Source organism: Tachyglossus aculeatus, chromosome 26, assembly GCF_015852505.1.
Source record: "Tachyglossus aculeatus isolate mTacAcu1 chromosome 26, mTacAcu1.pri, whole genome shotgun sequence".
Classification (NCBI taxonomy): domain Eukaryota; kingdom Metazoa; phylum Chordata; class Mammalia; order Monotremata; family Tachyglossidae; genus Tachyglossus; species Tachyglossus aculeatus.
In genome coordinates, this window is record NC_052091.1 from 16,707,898 (window position 1) to 16,726,099 (window position 18,202).

The 18,202-nt window shown below is 46.0% G+C and overlaps 1 protein-coding gene across 1 annotated transcript in view; it reads right to left on the reverse strand.

Annotated features, from left to right (window-relative positions):
• Positions 1–18,202, reverse strand: part of ADAMTSL3 (ADAMTS like 3) — a 317,132-nt gene that overhangs the window by 99,503 nt on the left and 199,427 nt on the right. The window contains 2 exon segments of the mRNA XM_038767353.1: positions 3,379–3,536; positions 12,317–12,394. Coding sequence (XP_038623281.1) covers positions 3,379–3,536; positions 12,317–12,394 — 236 coding nt within the window.

Consider the following 18,202-nt stretch of genomic DNA (forward strand, 5'->3'; position numbering starts at 1 on the left):
CAGATTCCCGCCGGCCAGATGGCAGAGAGATCTGGATGAGCAGCATGGCTGAGTGGTTTGTCCCATCCCAGAAAGCCTGGCTGCAAAATGCTGCTTGCATGAAAACTTAGCACTTAACTGCCTCCCCCTTCACGTCTGGCAGACCACAGCTCTCCCCACGTATTTTTATTTTTTTTAATGACATTTGTTAAGCTCTTACTATTTTCCAGGTGCTGGGGTAGATACGAGCTACTAATAATTAAAAAAATAATAATAATAGCATTTCTTAAGCGCTTACTATGTGCAAAACACTGTTCTAAGCGCTGGGGAGGTTACAAGGCAATCAGGTTGTCCCACGGGGGGCTCACAGTCTTCATCCCCGTTTTACAGATGAGGGAACTGAAGCACAGAGAAGTTAAGTGACTTGCCCAAAGTCACACAGCTGACAAGTGGGGGAGCTGGGGTTTGAACCCATGACCTCTGACTCCAAAGCCCAGGCTCTTTCCACTGAGCCGCGCTGCTTCTCAGGTTGGACACCGTCCGTGTCCTACATGGGGCTCACAGTTTTAATCCCCGTTTTACAGATGTGGTAACTGAGGCAGGGAGAAGTGAAGGGACTTGGCCAAGGTCACGCAGCAGACAAGTGGGGGAGCTGGGATTAGAACCCAGGCCCGTGTTCTAGCCACTAGGCCATGTTGCTTCTCTTCAAAGTCCTTCTGAAATCACATCTGCTCTGGGAAGTCTTCCCTGAAGAATCTCTCAGTTTCCTCTCCCCTAATGCCACTTCAGCACTTCCACACCACCCAAGTACTTGGGGATTCACACCAAAGTACTTGTGTATATATGAACCAATGATGAATAGGTGGGAGTGATGGAGTATACACACATGACAAATAAAAGGAAGAAATGGGTCAGCCACGGCTGGATGTGAGGTCCTGGGGGTCAGCCACGGGAGAAGGGATGGATGGAGGCTTCTGCTTCCTCACTTTACCAACGGAGCCCTAGAAGAAGTTCTCACTCCTTCTTTCCCACCCAGACAGAAGGGGATTCAGCTCACCTGGCTCTGTCATAGAAACCCACTTAGTTCAGGAACTTGGAGAAGCAGTACGGCTTATAATAATAATGACATTTATTAAGCGCTTACTATGTGCAAAGCACTGTTCTAAGCGCTGGGGAGGTTACAAGGTGATCAGGTTGTCCCACTGGGGGCTCACAGTCTTAATCCCCATTTTCCAGATGAGGGAACTGAGGCACAGAGAAGTGAAGTGACTTGCCCAAAGTCACACAGCTGACAATTGGTGGAGCTGGGATTTGAACCCATGACCTCTGACTCCAAAGCCCGGGCTCTTTCCACTGAGCCCTAGGAAGCACTTAGCAAATACCACACTTATTATTATCTTTATGGTGCCCCTTGGGGCCTGAGGCTCAGCCCAGTGACTCCCATCCTCTTTGCTAGGTCCCATTCCTTCCTCCTGGGCCCAGAAGCCCCCTGAGACCCATTTAGGAGGGGGCCTGGATGTATACCTACAAATTGCCAATCCTTTCTACCCACTCAACCACTGCAGAGTCAAGTTGAAGGAGTTTGAGGAGCATCAGCTAAACTGTAAAAAAAATTTTTACCTGCTTGGGAGACAGATGCAGTGACCCTAGGAAAGAGGAAAATATCTGGAAACAGCTGGTGAAAACAAATAATGCCCTTTACCACCAAGGCCAGTCTCTGTTATTGTAGCAAATAATCAGTAGTATTTACTGAATGCCTAGCAGAGCACTGTGTTAAGCGCTTGGGAGGATGCAACAGAAATTGAAGACATGATCCCTGTTAGCAAGGAACTTACAGGCTAGTAGGGGTGACATCCGCTAAAAACCTTTTGGTATGATTGGCATTGTGACCATCCTTTTTGGGGAATACAGTCTCCAAAAGGGAGATGAGGGGGAGAGAAAGAGAGAAGACAGAGAGGAAATAATGAAAGATAAAAAGAAAAGCATGTTAGAGGTGCAATCTTTTTCCCTACATTGAGAAATAGCATGGCCTAGTGAAAACAGCCCTGGGCCTGTGAGTCAGAGGACCTTGGTTCTAATTCTGACTCTACCACTAGCCTGCTGAGTGACACTGGGCAAGTCACTTCACTTTCCTCGGCCTTAGTCCCCTCATCTATAAAATGGGAATTCAGTTCTCCCTCCTACTTGGACTGTGAACTTCCTGTGGGACAGGGTCTTTGTCCAACCTGACTATCGTATATCTGCTTCAGTGCTTGGAATATAATGTGTTTAACAAATACCACAATTATTATTAAAATGGTATTTGTTAAGCACTTACTATGTCAGGCAATGTACTAAGCGCTGTAGTGGGTACAAGCGAGTTGGACACAGTCCCTGCCCCGCATGGGGCTCACGGTCTCAATTCCCATTTTTTACAGATGAGGTAACTGAGGACAGAGAAGTGAAGTGACTTGCCCAAGGTCTCACAGCAGATAAGTAGCAGATCTCGGATTAGAACCCATGACCTCCGGACTCCCGGGCTCATACCTTATCCAGGGAATGTATCTATCAACTCTTGTATTGTACTCTCCCAAGCGCTTAGTACAGTGCTCTGCACACAGTAAGCACTCAATAAATGCCACTGGTTGATCTGAACCAGAACGGGAAGACCTAGCCAAATGCCAGTGAGTTCCTCTGGTGGTGATTATTGTCTTACTGAACCTGTGTACTTTGTGTCTGTGTGTGAATTATGACGTGATATTTTAGTCAGAGAACTGATGATACTTTGCCTCTTGCCACCAAAAATTTGTCTTCCGCCAAGCTCCGCCAAAATCCACTAAGCTAGCTCTCTTCCTCCCTTCAAAGCCCTACTGAGAGCTCCCCTCCTCCAGGAGGCCTTCCCAGATTGAGCCCCCTTTTCCCTCTCCTCTTCCCCACTCCCCCAACTCTACCTCCTTCCCCTTCCCACAGCACTTGTATATATATATATATATATATATATTTGTACAGATTTATTACTCTATTTTACTTGTACATATTTACTATTCTATTTATTTTGTTAATGATGTGCATATAGCTTTAATTCTATTTGTTCTGACAACTTTGACACATGTCTACATGTTTTGTTTTGTTGTCTGTCTCCCCCTTCTAGACTGTGAGCCCGTTGTTGGGTAGAGACCATCTCCATATTTTGCCAACTTGTACTTCCCAAGCGCTTAGTACAGTGCTCTGCACATAGTAAGAGCTCTATAAATACGATTGAATGAACTAGGGCAACTTCCAATTACACCAGTGCCCCTATTGGGCTGACCAGGCTGTGGATCTGACCCCATGGTGGAATTCTGTACTACCCTGCACTCTTAAACCAAATGTGTTTTTCCACCCAGCATACTGAGAAACAGATAGATATCCCCATCCTACCTTGAAAATGAAATCTGCTCCGAGAGGCCCTGCAGCTTTCCAGGTTTCCCTATCGGGCCCCTTCTGAAATTCCACCGTTGTGTTTTCGATGACAAACATGCCAGGGGCCTTGAAGTTATGTTCCCGTTTGTCTCCTTGAAGTGTTTTTGACTCAATAACTAGGAGGGAAAGATGAAGGCAGGTGAACACAATGCAATTAAAATGGCATTTCTGTTTCAAAGAATGTAAAAACAAGCCCCATGCTGAAATGAAGAAAATGACTTTATGGGCCAGAAAATTTTCTATACTTATCAGTACATAAAGATCTAATTATGCCTCTTAACAGTTCTCCATTTATGGAGGGAAAGGATTCATTGAAGCTTGCATTTCCTCACTGAGTTGGAAACACATCTTTTCTAAACCAGATCTACCAGCACTGGACAAGACCAGGTTTTATTTTTCAATCTGATAAGGAACATCTGGGGAAAAAAAAAAACACTCCTACTTATGCACTGAAATCCATATTTGCTCAGCTCCCGCTGTTGGGTAGGGACCGTCTCTGTATGTTGCTAACTTGTACTTCCCAAGCACTTAGTACAGTGCTCTGCACACAGTAAGTGCTCAATAAATATGATTGAATGAATCTAGACTCTGTTCCAGAAATCACAGGAATGGCGATGTTGGGTTTGAAAGAACAGAGGAGTTTTCTTCTGTGGGTGGGGGGAGGTGGGGGAGCGGGGAATTGTTCCTCTGCCTCTTTACTTTTCTCCAAATAAGGAAGAATAATGCCTGGACCTCTGAAAATCTCAGCCCTGCAATGAGGGCCTTGGGGTCCTTGAAGAGGTGGTGTTTTCCCAGTGAATATGGGAAACCAAGCTGGGCAAAAGTCTTCTAAACATGAATCAGTTCCTTCTGGTTTATCGAAGTTCATTAATTTCATGGTTATTGTTACTGATATATAATTATTATGTTATAACAAATAATAGCCATAATAATAGTTTTTGTGAAATGCTAACTATATGTCAAGCACAGTTATAAGTGCTGGGGTAGATAGAAGATAATCCAGTCAGATACAGCCCCTTTCCCATATGGAATTCACAGCCTAAGCAGGAGGGAGAACAAGTATTGAATCTCCATTTTACATATGGGGAAATCAATCAAGGCTATTTATAGTAATAATAATAATGATAATAATGGTATTCATTAAGCACTTACTATGTGCCAAGTACTGTTTAAGCACCAGGGTAGATACAAGGTAATCGGGTCGGACATAGTCTCCGTCCCACCTGAGGCTCACTCTCTTAATCCCTATTTTTTGCATATGAAGCAACTGAGGCCCAAAGAAGTGAAGTGACTTGTCCAAGGTCACACAGCAGGCAAGTGGCAGAGGCAGGATTAGAATCCAGGTCCTTCTGACCCCAGGCCCATGCTGCTTCCCTTATTGAGTGCTTACTGTGTGTAGTGCACTGTATCACATGCTTGGGAAAGTACAATACAGCAGAGGTAACACAGGCACAGAGCCAGTGAAGCGACTTCCCTTAGGTCACAAAGTTGGCAAGTGGCAGAGTCAGGATTAGAACCCTGATCCTCTGAATCCCAGGCCTACGTTCAACATTTACAGTTCTGGAATTGACTCAGAACTGATAGATTGCTCTGTTCTTCACCTCATGTAGGTCTTCATGGAAAAGACATAGGGAAGTTGGGCTCTGACGTGTTTTTAAGTGTGTCCTCTCCTAAAAGGAAGGAAGGAAGGTCTCACCAGAAAACACAGATGAGCACAGGAGGAAAGGTCATGCGGGAGCCCAGGATGTTGCAGTTCATGCCTGGGATTGCTCTACAGAACTTATGTCCATATCCATGTTCTCTACTCTTTCCTCTATCTGTTATTTCTTTTAATGTCTGCCTCCCCATCTACTCTATGCTCTTTGTGAGCAGGGAGTGTGTCTACCAACTCTACTGCATTGTATTTTCCCAACGGCTTAGTACACTGGCCTGCAAACAGTTAACGGTTTAATAAATTTCACTGGTTGATGTTACTGGGATGAAGGTGACCCCTATGGAGCCTAGATTCTCCCCACTGGTCACCTGAGACTTTCCCAGTGCAACTCTGAATTCCCTGCCATATGCTGGGTAGGCCAAATGGAAGAATGGACACTCCTTAAGTAGACACTATCTAAGAGGTTGGATGCCCCCAAGGGAGACACTATCTAGAATTAGAACAAGTATCCGCTTTGTGATTAGATCCCCCTGAGAGACACTATCTAGAATTAGAACAAGCATCCGTTTTGTGATTGGACACCTCCAAGGAAGACGCTATCTAGACTTAGAACGAATTTCTACTTTGTGATTCTATGGCCCTGGAGGAGACAGAATCTCAGATTAAAACAAACTTCCACTTTGTGATTAGACACCCCTGAGGGAGACACTATCTAGAATAGATTGCTCTATTGAACTTTCCAGCTGTGCCTCTCTCCTTCTGTAGCTGAAGGGGGCCTTTCCTTGCCGTGAGAGCAATCACTCCTGAAAGACTCTAAGCTGAGCAAAACATACTCCTGAGCGAAACATATGGCGTAGCTGTTCATTTCCAGGGAAATCGTACTTAAAAGCCAAGGCAAGAACAGGGGGCCCAAAAGCGCTACATTAATCAAACCAATTTAACTGTTCCATTATTTAGAAATTCAGGGCTTTCATCTTTTCATAAGCCAGCTCATCACCCCTTGAAGGGAAAGGGAGGTGGCTTTTGGAAAAGCTTGGGGCAAATGGGCAGTGAGTTGGGAAGTGAGGGTTTAGTAAGGGAAAGCTTCTTGTAGAAGTTGTGCCTTCAAAAAGACTTTGAAGCTGTGGAGTGTAATTGTCTGTGGGTTATGAAGAGGGAGGGTGTTCTTGGCCAGAGGTATGATGTGGGTGAGAGGTCGGTGGCAAGATAAGAGGAATGGAGTCTATTGGATTGGGTTGTAACAGGAGAAGAGAGAGGTAAATTGGGGGGGACAAGACGATTGAGTGCTTTAAAGCCAATGGTTAGGAGTCTCCGTTTAATATGTAGGTAGATGGACAATCGCTATAGTGTCTTGAGGAGTGGAGAAACATGGACTGAACACTTTTGAAGAAAAACAATGCAGGCAGCAGAATGAAGTGTGGATCGGAGGGGGGAGAGACAGGAGGCAGGGAGTTCAGCAAGGAGGCTGATTCAGTAATCAAAGAGGGATGGGATAAGTGTTTGGGTGAACACAGTAGCAATTTGGATAGAGAGGAAAGGAGAGATTCGAGCAGCATTGTGCAACTTAACCAACAGGATTTAATGATAGATTGAATATGGGTGACTGAGAGAAAAGAGACAAGGAAGGTAAGGAATTCTGTTTTGGACATATTAAGTTTAGGATGTCAGTGGGACAACGAAGTAGAGATGTCCTGAAGGCAGGAGGAAATGTGAGACTGCAGAGAGGGAGAAAGAGAAGGGTAGGAGATGTAGATTTGGGAATCATTTGCCTAGAGGTGGTAATTGAAGCCATGGGAGCAAATGAGTTCTCCAAGGGAGTGGGTGGAGATGGAGAATAGAAAGAGATCCAGAATTGAGCCTTGAGGGACACCCACAGTTAGAGGATGGGAGGGAGAGGAGAAGTCCTTGGAAGAGACTGAGAATGAGTGGACAGAGAGATAGGAGGAAAACCAGAAGAGGACACTGTCAGTTAAGCTGAGGATGGATAATGTTTCCAGGAGAAGAGGTGGGCGACAGTGCCAAAGGTAGCCAAGAAGTCGAGGAGGATTAGGATGGAGTAGAAGCCGTTGGATTTGGCAAGAAGGAGAGTATTGGTCACCTTTGAGAGGATGGTTTCTGTTGAGTGAAATGCACAGAAGCCAGATTGGAGGGGTCAAGAGGAGAAATGGAAGAGAGGAACTTGAGACAGCAGGTGTAGACAACTTGCTCAAGAAGTGTGGAGAGTAATGGAAGAAGGGAGATGGGGTGATAGCAGGAGGGAGCCACTGGGTCAAGGGAGGGTTTTTTTAGGATAGGAAAGACATGCACATGTTTGAAGCAGTGGGGAAGAAGCCATTGGGGAGTGAAAAGTTGAAGATGGCTGTTAGGGATGGAAGAAGGGAGGGGGCAAGAGTTTTGAGAAGGCGAGAAGTAATGGGGTCAGATACGCAGGTGGAGGGGGTGGATTTTGAGAGGAGACAGGAAATCTCCTCTAGAGATACTGCTGGGAAGGATGGGAGAGTTAAAGAGGGAGATGGAAGGGGTAGGGACTGAGGAGGGGCAAGGGAGATTTTAGGGAGCTCATGCCTGTTAGTGTCAATTTTCTTAATAAAGTAGATGGCCAGGTCATTATGGGCAAGACATGAGGGAGGCAGGGGGACAGGGAATTTGAAGAGGGAGTTGGATGTTGGATGCAACTGGAGAGGGCATGGTAATCAAGGATAGGGAAACAATATTGCCCAGCAGAGGAGAGGACAGAGCTAAAGCAGGCAAAGATTAACTTAAAGTAGACAAGTGGGCCTGATAACTAGATTTCCACCAGCAAAAGTCTATGGCTCGTGCACAGGAGCGAAGGAAGCAGACTGTGGAGGTGAACCAGGGCTGAGGATTAATGGTATGAGGTCGGCAAAGGAATAGAGGAAAAACATGGGAGTGAAGTGAGTTGAGTTCAGTAGAGAGGGTGGCATTGAGGGTATGAATTTGGTCATCAAGGGAAGATAGGTTGGGTATGGAGGCTAAACGAGACATATTTGTCTTGAGAAAATTGGATGGGGTCAAAACATCGGAGGTCTTCGGTGGGGGGGAACAGCACAGATTTGCGAGGAGGCAGTGGGTGGGAGAGAAGGCAGTGAAGAGGTTGTGGTCAGATAGAGGGATTTTAAAGTTGGTGAGGGTAGAGATTTTACAGTGACGAGAGATGATGAGAATGAGTGCGTGTCCAGGTTGGTGAGTGGGCGAGGTCAGTGGAGCTGAGGAATGGTAGAAAGTGGGCAGCAGAAGGGTCATTAGGAACATCTGTGTGGATGTTGAATAATAATTAAGAATAATAATTATGGTATTATGCACTTACTATGTGCCAATCACTGTTTTAAGTGCTGGGGTAGATACAAGGAAATCAGGTTGTCCTACTTGGGGCCCACAGTCTTAATCCCCATTTTGCAGATGAGGTCACTGAGGCACTGAGAAGTTAAGTGGCTTGCCTAAGGCCACACGGCAGACAAGTGGCAAAGTTAGGATTAGAACCCACATCCTCTGACTCCAAAGACCGGGCTCTTTCTATTAAGCCATTCTGCTTTTCATTGAAGTCCCCAAGGATCAACATCAGGATGGAGAAAGAGAGAAGGAATGTGAGAAAGGGATCGAAATGGTTGAAAAAGTTGGAGTGGGGCTTGGGGAGCAGTAGACGACTGTTTCTAGTATTCAGAGTTGGTAGTAGAGGCAGATGATATGGACCTTGAAGGAAGGGAAAGAAAGGGATGGGGAAGGTGGAATGGTGGAAAAGCAGCAGTGAGGCGAGAGAAGGAAGCTGACACCTCCCCGTTTCATAGTGAGTTTGGGAAAGTGGGTGAAGATGAGACCCTTTCTAGAAAGAGTGGGAGGGGAGACTGCGTCACTGATTGACTGATTGATTGATTGATTGACTCCTAGCTCAGGGTCCAAAGTGTATGCTTTTTCTGGAAGCCGTCTTGATCTGGGACTTGGAGTGCACTAAATTCAGTCTATCAATCAATCAGTCAATGCTATTTATTGAGTACTTGCTGGGGGCAGGGAATGTGTCCACTAACTCTGCTGTAGTGTAATAATAATAATAATGATGATGGCATTTGTTAAGCGCTTACTATGTGCGAAGCACTGTTCTAACTGCTGGAGGGATACAAGGTGATCAGGTTGTCCCACGTGGGGCTCACAGTCTTAATCCCCATTTTTCAGATGAGGGAACTGAGGCTCAGAGAAGTTAAGTGACTTGCCCAAGGTCACACAGCTGACTAGTGTTGGAGCCGGAATTCGAACCCATGACCTCTGACTCCCAAGCCCGGGCTCTTTCCAAAGCACTTAGAACAGTACTCTGCACCCAGTAAGCACTCAATAAATACCATTGATTGACTGACTGATTGCCGAGCACTGTACTATGAATGAATGAATGATGGCATTTGTTCATGCTTACTATGTGCCAAGCACTGTCCTAAACTCTGAGGTAATAATAATAATAATGAAGGTATTTGTCAAGCACTTACTATGTGCCAAGCACTGTTCTAAGCACTGGGGTAGATACAAGGTAATCACATTGTCCCATGTGGGGCTCACAGTCTTCATCCCCATTTTACAGATGAAGTAACTGAGGCACAGAGAAGTGAAGTGACTTGCCCAAGGTCAAACAGCAGGCAAGTGGAGGAGCTAGGATTAGAACCCACGGCCTCTGACTCCCAAGCCCGTGCTCTTTCCATTGAGCCATGCTGCAAGGTGATCAGGTTGTCCCACGTGAGACTCACAGTCTCAATCCCCATTCTACAGATGAGGTAACTGAGGCACAGAGAAGTGAAGTGACTTGCCCAAGGTCACACAGAAGACAAGTGGCGGAGGCAGGATTAGAACCTATGACCGCTTACTCCCAAGTCTGTGATCTTTCCACTAAGCCGCATTTCTCCTCATTGCACTTGGGACTTGCACTTGGGAGAGTGCAATAAGTATATTTTGTACACACAATCTCCGCCCACAAGAAGCTTACATTCAGCAGGGGAACACACACATGAAAAGAAATTTTGAATAAGGGAAATTCTGTCCTAACCTGGATTTTGAATACAATGGCATTGGGGAATACTGGAAAGCTATTCTGACATCGTGAGGCTATTTGTACTTGGCACGTCATGCTATTTAAGAGATTCCTTGAGTATACGTGTATGGTGCTGGAGAGGGTGAATGCTAGAGCACAACTGTTCCTTAACATGAAGGGAACTCAATGTACAAAGCTAAAAGCTGCCTGGCATGGACAAAAGATAAAATCCTCCCCCAGGGCTGCGACATTTGATTCTCCCCTTGGCTAGTCACAGGGCTCCCAGGCAGAAGTGAAGGGATAATTGGGTGTGCTCTTGATCATGCCAGGGGCAGCCCCGTGCCCCCAAAGGACCAGGCAGGGACATATAAAGCTCGCGAGGGTGTAGAGGACAGAAACTACAGCACCAAGCCCTCTCATTCCCACCTTCCTGTCTTAGCTGTTACAAAAATAGCAAATCTATGTGAGGAAATAAATAAGCTGAAAATGAACGAATTGATACACTAAAAAGTCTTTTTCACTGTGGAGGGTTTGAACTTTTGTAATTTTGCTTCCTAGTCAAAGGAATTAAAATCGTCACCTTTGTTGGCCTGGTGAGACAAAAGAGAAATCATTACTTTAAATCCCAGGGCTCCCATAACACGCGTTTTCACTACTCAGATTGGATGGAGCACTGCTGAGTAGTTAGGAGATAACGGGCACCTGTGTGGATGGAATGTGAAGCAGTAGCAGAAGGACCACTGATACCCAGATGCCCAATGGTGGCCCAGTGAGGGTGTATCAATATCCCGGCTTTTGATGCAGGATTCGTCAAGAATGTCATTCCTAGTTGAACCTTTGTGAATTTGACATATAGTTCTTTGACTACGAAGCTAAAATTAAAGAGGTTCAAAGCCTCCAAGCAATTAGGAAGGACTTCTATGTTTATTTATTTCCAGTGCATTTATCCACTAGGGATTGTTATTTTTGACTGTATAGTATAGTCATCATCTTATGGATATCTTTCGAGTGTCTCGTTCAGTTTCTGTCCTCAAGAGGTGCTCAATAAATACCACTGGTGATGTTGGGAATGATCCAGTGATGACTTAAAAATGGGCAGCAATGATCAGTTGGAGCCCTTACTTAGCGACCCCAGGCCTCAAGTTATCAAGAACCATGTCTGGGGCGATGTTAGGTTTTACCTCCCTGATTCTTCAGCAAGAGGATTTTTGCAGAGTGAACCGACACTTAGCTAAAGCTGTGAGCCACTGTAGCTGTTAACTGTTAGCAAAAGAGCTTCTAGACCTCACGTTCTATAACCCTGCAGAGATAATCTTCATGCCAAATTCATACTGGAATGAAACAAGACTATCCTAAGGTTATAGCTGAGCCAGGGGTGAGACAATTATCTGGACCACTCCAACCCCAAAGTCCCGTTTCTTGGGATCAGGGCCCGGGCCCCGGGGCCGGAAGAAGGGGAATGCAGTGGAGGACAAAAGGATCCCAGTTAAGTTGACTACAGTGTGGATTCGAGTGCTCCCCGAAGGAGGGACCCCTCCAGATGTTAGTGGATTCTGCTATTCCAGCTGCTGGCTACTCCATTTCCCCGGAGCTTTTCCAAACCTCTGCTTTCACCGGGCCTCATCATCCTCGAGCTTTCAAACGTCCACTCTAAACTTCCCCGAGTTGAACACTTTAAGAGAAGAAATGAGCTCACTCCAAGACAGGGGCCAAGCTTAACTCCATCTACTCCCAAACCCTCCCAGGGAAGACCAGGGCAGGCACCCCAGTATAGAAACTTCTCCTAGGAAAATCTGCTGGAGATTTTGTCCCTCTGCTTGCATTTCTCTTAGGGTGTTCAGTGAGGCTGTTGGCCCATTCAGTTAAACAGCTCAGGCCGTCCCCACTTCATTAGGGCTAGCGGAGAGATACTCTGAACTGGCTGGCCGAATGGCAGGCGATGGTCGGCGTGGTGATTTGATTTAGACTCCAGTAATGCTAACCTGAGTGGAAAATTCTGTCAGGGCCGCCAACGGTTTTGTTTAGATTTTCTACTCCCCTGTTGTTTAGAAACAGAAATACAGAGGACCGGCCTCTCGACTCCACGTCCAGAAATGCCCGGCATGGGTGGGGAGGGTGGTTTATCTGTTATGGGACTTGCTTCTACTCTAAATTGAATCTGCCTCCTTAAAAATTGAGCCCGGCCCTGATGGGGAGGTAAACCTGGTACTCACCCAGATGAGCGGATCCTTTCACTGAAATCCTCACACTCCGGCTGCCCAGTGGCACAGCAATCACCACCATCTCTTCCCCTAAGAGAAAGGAAGAAAAACTGACAGGGTTTGCATTTTTTTAATGGTATTTGTTAAACTCTTACTCTGTTCCAGGCACTGTACTGAGGGAGATACTAGATAATCAGGTTGGATTGGACCCAGATGAGGTCCCACATGGATTGCACAACTTTAATTTCCATTTTACAAATGAGGTAACTGAGGCATAGAGAAGTGAAGTGACTTACCCAAAGACACACTGCAGACAAATGGTGGAGCTGGGATTAGAAGTCAGCTCCTCTAACTCCCAGGCCTGGGCATTTTCCACTAGGCCACACTGCTTCTCATTGCTCCGAGAGACAGGCGTGTCAAGCAATCACAAACCTGACATTGTATTTTTCACTCCTGGCTCCATTTTGGGATTGGTATAATGGATGGATTGTCACAAACACTCTCCCCCCAACCCCCTGGCTTGAGTTATATGGGCCGAATAAGCCATGTTTTTGTGTAGAACTGGACACGTATAGATTTCTGGAGAGTGGAAAATCATATGCCATGAAGCCAGACAACTCAAATATCAAGAGTAAATGAATTACATATTTCGGCTCGCTGAACCTGATTTTATTGTGCAATTGCTAGATGACCTAAGGGATCCGTTGTGTTTTCTGCACTCTGCACTCTGTTCCCTCCCACTCACCCAGCTGTTCCTTACATTTTTGTCTTCATCTCATTTCCCGTCACAGATCACAGCGTTAGAGCAGAGGAAAGATAGACAGGAAATCCATCACCCACCCGATATTAGTGTTTCACCACAACCCTTTCACCCTGACCTCCACTCCCTGGAATTTCCAGCTGAGGTGATTTCTCTCAGCGAGAAGCCCCAATGCAAATGCAAGCCCACCAGCCCCCTCATAACAGTCTAGAACACTGCCGAACCCCCTCCTTTGGACCTGTGGGTATCAGAAAACCAACTTTCTATTTCCCACTGCCTCAGTAGGCTGTGGCGTACCCCAACAGCCTCCACCCTCCTTCTCCTCCTCTCCCTCAACACCAACCCTTACGATTGAGGTGTGAATGGCAGGAAGAGGAATGGTGGAAGGAGAGAGAATCTGGCCTCGCCATGATGAATTCCTTCCTCTCTGCATTGAAGCGTTTCCTCCCACGGAGACCGGGCCTCTAGAGCCTTCAGAAATGTCAGCACTGCCAATGGTGGTCCTTAGCAAACATGGCAGGACCTACAGTAAAAGCAGCAATGGCTCTCGCCCTTGGGGACGAGTCCTGCTCTCAGCCTATAGTGTGTCAGCTTGTTTAGGGTCACATGCAGGGGGATAGTAGCAAGAACAGGCTAATGGGTGGGTATCTCCTTTAATAATTCCTTTCCTGCCTCCCTATAGGCACCCCAAACTTCCCTCCACCCTAAAATACCACTCAACACTTCTCCACACGTCTCTGCCTTCAATCAATCCTTCTGATTGCCCTTCTCTGGTGGCTCTCCTGTCTCCGAAACATGCCCCTTGCCTGCTGTGGGACCTTGGGCATGTCACTTACCATCTCTGTGCCTCAGTTTCTTCATCTGTAAAATGGGGATTCAAAACCTATTCTCCCTCCCCCTTAGAAGGAGGTGCTCCTCCTTGAAGGTGGGAGGAGCAGTTGTCTGCTGGATGTGAAGGCAGAGAGAGTTCCAGGCAGGAGGGAGGGTGTGGGCAAGAGGGTGATGGTGAGAGGGATGAGACGCAGTGACTTGGCTGGTGTTGGAGGAGTGGCCAAGCCCAATAAGAAAAGGTGCCCCCTGAACTGACTCAAAATTTTAATTCTGAGCACATAGCAGGCCCATGTTTCAACTGGGATGCTAAATGCTCTTTAAAACCTCCTGAGAAATAAAATGAGGAATATCTGGGGTACTGATTAAATGCTTACTTTGTGCTGAGTACTGAACTAAACACTGGGGGAGATGCAAGATAATCAGGTCAGAAACAGTCCCTGTCCCACAGGGGACTCACAGTCTAAGTAGGAGCGAGAACGGGTATTTTATCCCCTATTGGATAGATGAGGAAACTAAGCAATAGGGACAATGAGCAATTACACGGTCTTGGGGGTAGCACATTGCAAACGGCTCGTGGGGCTTATGCTAGCAGAATCCTAAACTCCTCCTATAGACTGTAAACTTTTTGTGGGCAGGGATCAGGTCTATCAACCCTTACGCAATGATAATACCAATCAAACTACTACTACTAAGAGTTGTTAGGTGCTTACAGTTACAGTGCCAAGCACTGTACCAAGAGGTAGAGTAGATACAGGGTAATCAGGATGGAAAGATCTCCTGCCACCCAGCACACAGGGCTCCTAGGCGTTTGACTGGTGGTGGCAGCGCAGTTGCCACAGCAGGGCTCAGTCATCGCTTTTTCATAAACATGCAGTGTGTGGTCACGGTCAACCCACTGAAGGGGTCTCTTGCCTCTCCGGGGGAAGGCAGCTAACTTGTAAAGTGGTGATTGAGGTCAAACAGGGTTTCCTAAAAGACAGGGAAGGCTGTAATCTGCCTTTAGGCCATAATCTGCCTTAGGTCAGGTTGACAATTTGTTTAGCAGACCAGGGGGCTGATGGAATCATTTGCAGTGCCAGAAAGGTTTCTCCCAGGCTTAATGAAGACAGATCTAAACAGTTGACAGGGTGGGCAGGGACAGCCCCCAACTCCTTGTCACCTCCCCTCCCCCAAACTATTCTGGGATTTCATCAATCAAGCAATCACATTTATTGAATGCTTACTGCATGCAGAACACTGTACCAAGTGCTTGGGAGAATAACAATAATTGGGTTGAGTTCTTATTATGCTCCAAACTCTGTAATAAGTGCAGACAATGGCTCTCCCCCCTTTCAAAGCCTTACTGAAGGCACACCTCCTCCAAGAGGCCTTCCCAGACTAAGCTCCGCTTTTCCTCATCTCCACTCCCTTCTGCATCACACTGACTTGCTCCCTTTGCTCTTCCCCCCTTCCCCGCCCCACAGCACTTGTGCATATTTCTGTCATTTTATTTATTTATATTGATGTCTGTCTCCCCACTCTAGACTGTGAGCTCGTTGTGGGCAGGGGCCGTCTCTCTTTATTGCTGTACTGTACTTTCCCAAGCTCTTACTACAGTGTTCCACACACAGTAAGTGCTCAATAAATGCGATTGAATGAATGAATGAATGAAGCGCTGGGATGGTTACAAGACAATCACGTCCCACTTGGGGCTCCCAGACTAAGTAGGAGGGGAAACAGGGATTGAATCCCTTTTCCAGATGAGGGAATGAAGCAGAGAGAAGTGAAGTGACTTGCCCAAAGTCACACAGCAGACACGTCACGGAACGAGGATTAGAATCCTACAATATAACAGTGTTGGTAGAAATGTTCCCTGCCCACAACAAGCTTCCAGTCTAGAGGGGGAGACAGATATTAATATAAATAAATTAAATTTCAGATATGTACTCATCAGCAGAAGCAGCAGCAACATTACGTAATGACTCTGTACTCTGCAGAGCATTGTACTGGGGGTCTTTAATATACAGAGACTATTTGGTTACCTACTGTGCATATTGCATTGTAATGATAATAATAATAATTGGTGTACTTGTTAAGTGCTTACTATGTGCCAGGCACTGTACTAAGCCCTGGGGTGGGCATAAGCAAATCAGGTTAGACAGAGTATTGGGTGCCCACTGTATACAGGGCTTTGTAGATGGCATTTACTGTACTGGCTTGTCTCAATCCTTTATGTATTTATCTGTTCCCATCCTTAGCACTTATGTATATTTGAATAATCAATTGTAAAGTGAATTTTTCATTCCAATTATCTGTAAATATTTTTATGTCAATCTCCTCAATAGAGAGTAAATTCCTTGTGGACAGGGAATGTGTCTTGTGCTTTTGGTGAACTTTCCTAAGCACGTAACACAGTAGATGCTGAATAATAATAATAATGGTATTTGTTAAGCGCTTACTATGTGCCAAGCACTGTTCTAACTGCTGGGATAGATACAAGGCAATCAAGTTGTCCCACGTGGGACTTACAATCTCATTCCCCACTTTACAGATGAGGTAACTGAGGCACAGAGAAGTGAAGTGACCTGCCTAAAGTCACACAGCTGACAATTGGCAGAGCCGGGATTTGAACCCCTGACCTCTGACTCCAAAGCCCGGGCTCTTTCCACCGAGCCACGCTGCTTCCCCACAAGTGCTATGACCACAACTAGTAGTAGTAGCACTACTACTACTTGACCAGGCTCTGTTCAAGCTATCTACTGTGTGCAGAATATTTTAATGGGCACGTTATGAGACTGGAGCACTATACTGATCAATCAAATCAATCAGCCAATCAGTGGCATTTATTGAATGCTTACTATATGCAGAACACTGTACTAAGTACTCCAGAGGATATGATACACTAATATTGATAGACATATTCCCTGCCCACAGTGAGTTTACAGTTTAGACAAAGAAACACCAAGGCTAATGAATACCATAGTACTCAAAACGGCCTCCGAAAACTGGGAGTTTAATACCCCAAACTGCTAGTTCTCTCCCTTGACATGTCCAATCCCGAAAAATTAAAGCGTTTGTTATCTAAATCTGGTAAGCCCACCATTTTTTTACTGGCAGAAATTATGGACTACTGGCATTCCTAGCAGCTTGAGTCCTGCAGTCACTCAAGGTTCTGTCTTGTGATCGAAATGGTGAAGGATTAAAAGCAACTTCCCATGTATCGATCGTTAGTATTTACTGAATGCCTAGTGGGTGCCGAGCTGGGGAGACAAGGACAGAAATGGGTCAGGTGCAATGGGGTCGTGGGAGCAGTGTAGGCTTGGAAGGAAATCGCTCCACCTCCACTGTGCCACGGTCCATTTCTGTTCTTGACCCCCCAGCTTGACTGGCGTGGGGAGGCAGGGATACAGTCGATGACATGGCAGTTGCGCCCTTAGCAACAGCTGTTGTTATCATTAGGGTTCAAACAAAGAAAATAAATCCTGGAGAACAGGGGTAGGGCAGAGACACGGCAGAAAGGAGCTAGTGCTCAGTAAATACTATTGATTGACTAATTAATCCTTACTTTCCTTCAGTGTGAGACTGAGGACTACTGTGGTCTTACTGGACTACTGGGAAGGAGTATGTTGCCAACTTGTACTTCCCAAGTGCTTAGTACAGTGCTCTGCACACAGTAAGCGCTCAATAAATACGATTGATTGATTGATTGATTGAGTAGAAGGGCTTGGAACCCTGGGAATTCACCCAGTGGCCCAAAGGTGCCAGGAGCGAGCCAGGATAAAAACTCCAGCTCATTTTCCTGGCTGTGAATCAAGTGTCCCTCTGATGGTCGGTGGCAGGAAAACCAGGCCTTTTTGGACAGATACTGATTGTATGCTCTTAATGTCTCATCAGTGCTCTTTTCTAAGAGTGGTCTAGACTCTCTTGGAACTTCAAACTACTCCCTTAGAAGCAGCGGGACGACGTAGAAGAGCATGGGCCCCAGAATCAAAGGACTTGGGTTCTAACTCCAGCTTGGCCACTTGTCTGCTGGGTGATTTTGGGCAAGTCACTTCACTTTTCTGGGCCTCAGTTAACTCATCTGTAAAATGGGGATTAAGACTGTGAGCCCCATGTGGGACATGGACTGTAGCTTGTTTCTAGCCCCAGCATTTAGTACAACGCCTGGAACGTAATAAATGCTTAAAAAATATGATAAAAAAACCCAAAACTTCAGAGCTAGTCTTGAGCCACCCATAAGTCACAGTGGAAAAGAATGTGGCACTGACTACAGATGTTCCCAAATTGTTATGTTTCAGAAGGAATTTTACAAAGTGTTGAATAAGGTG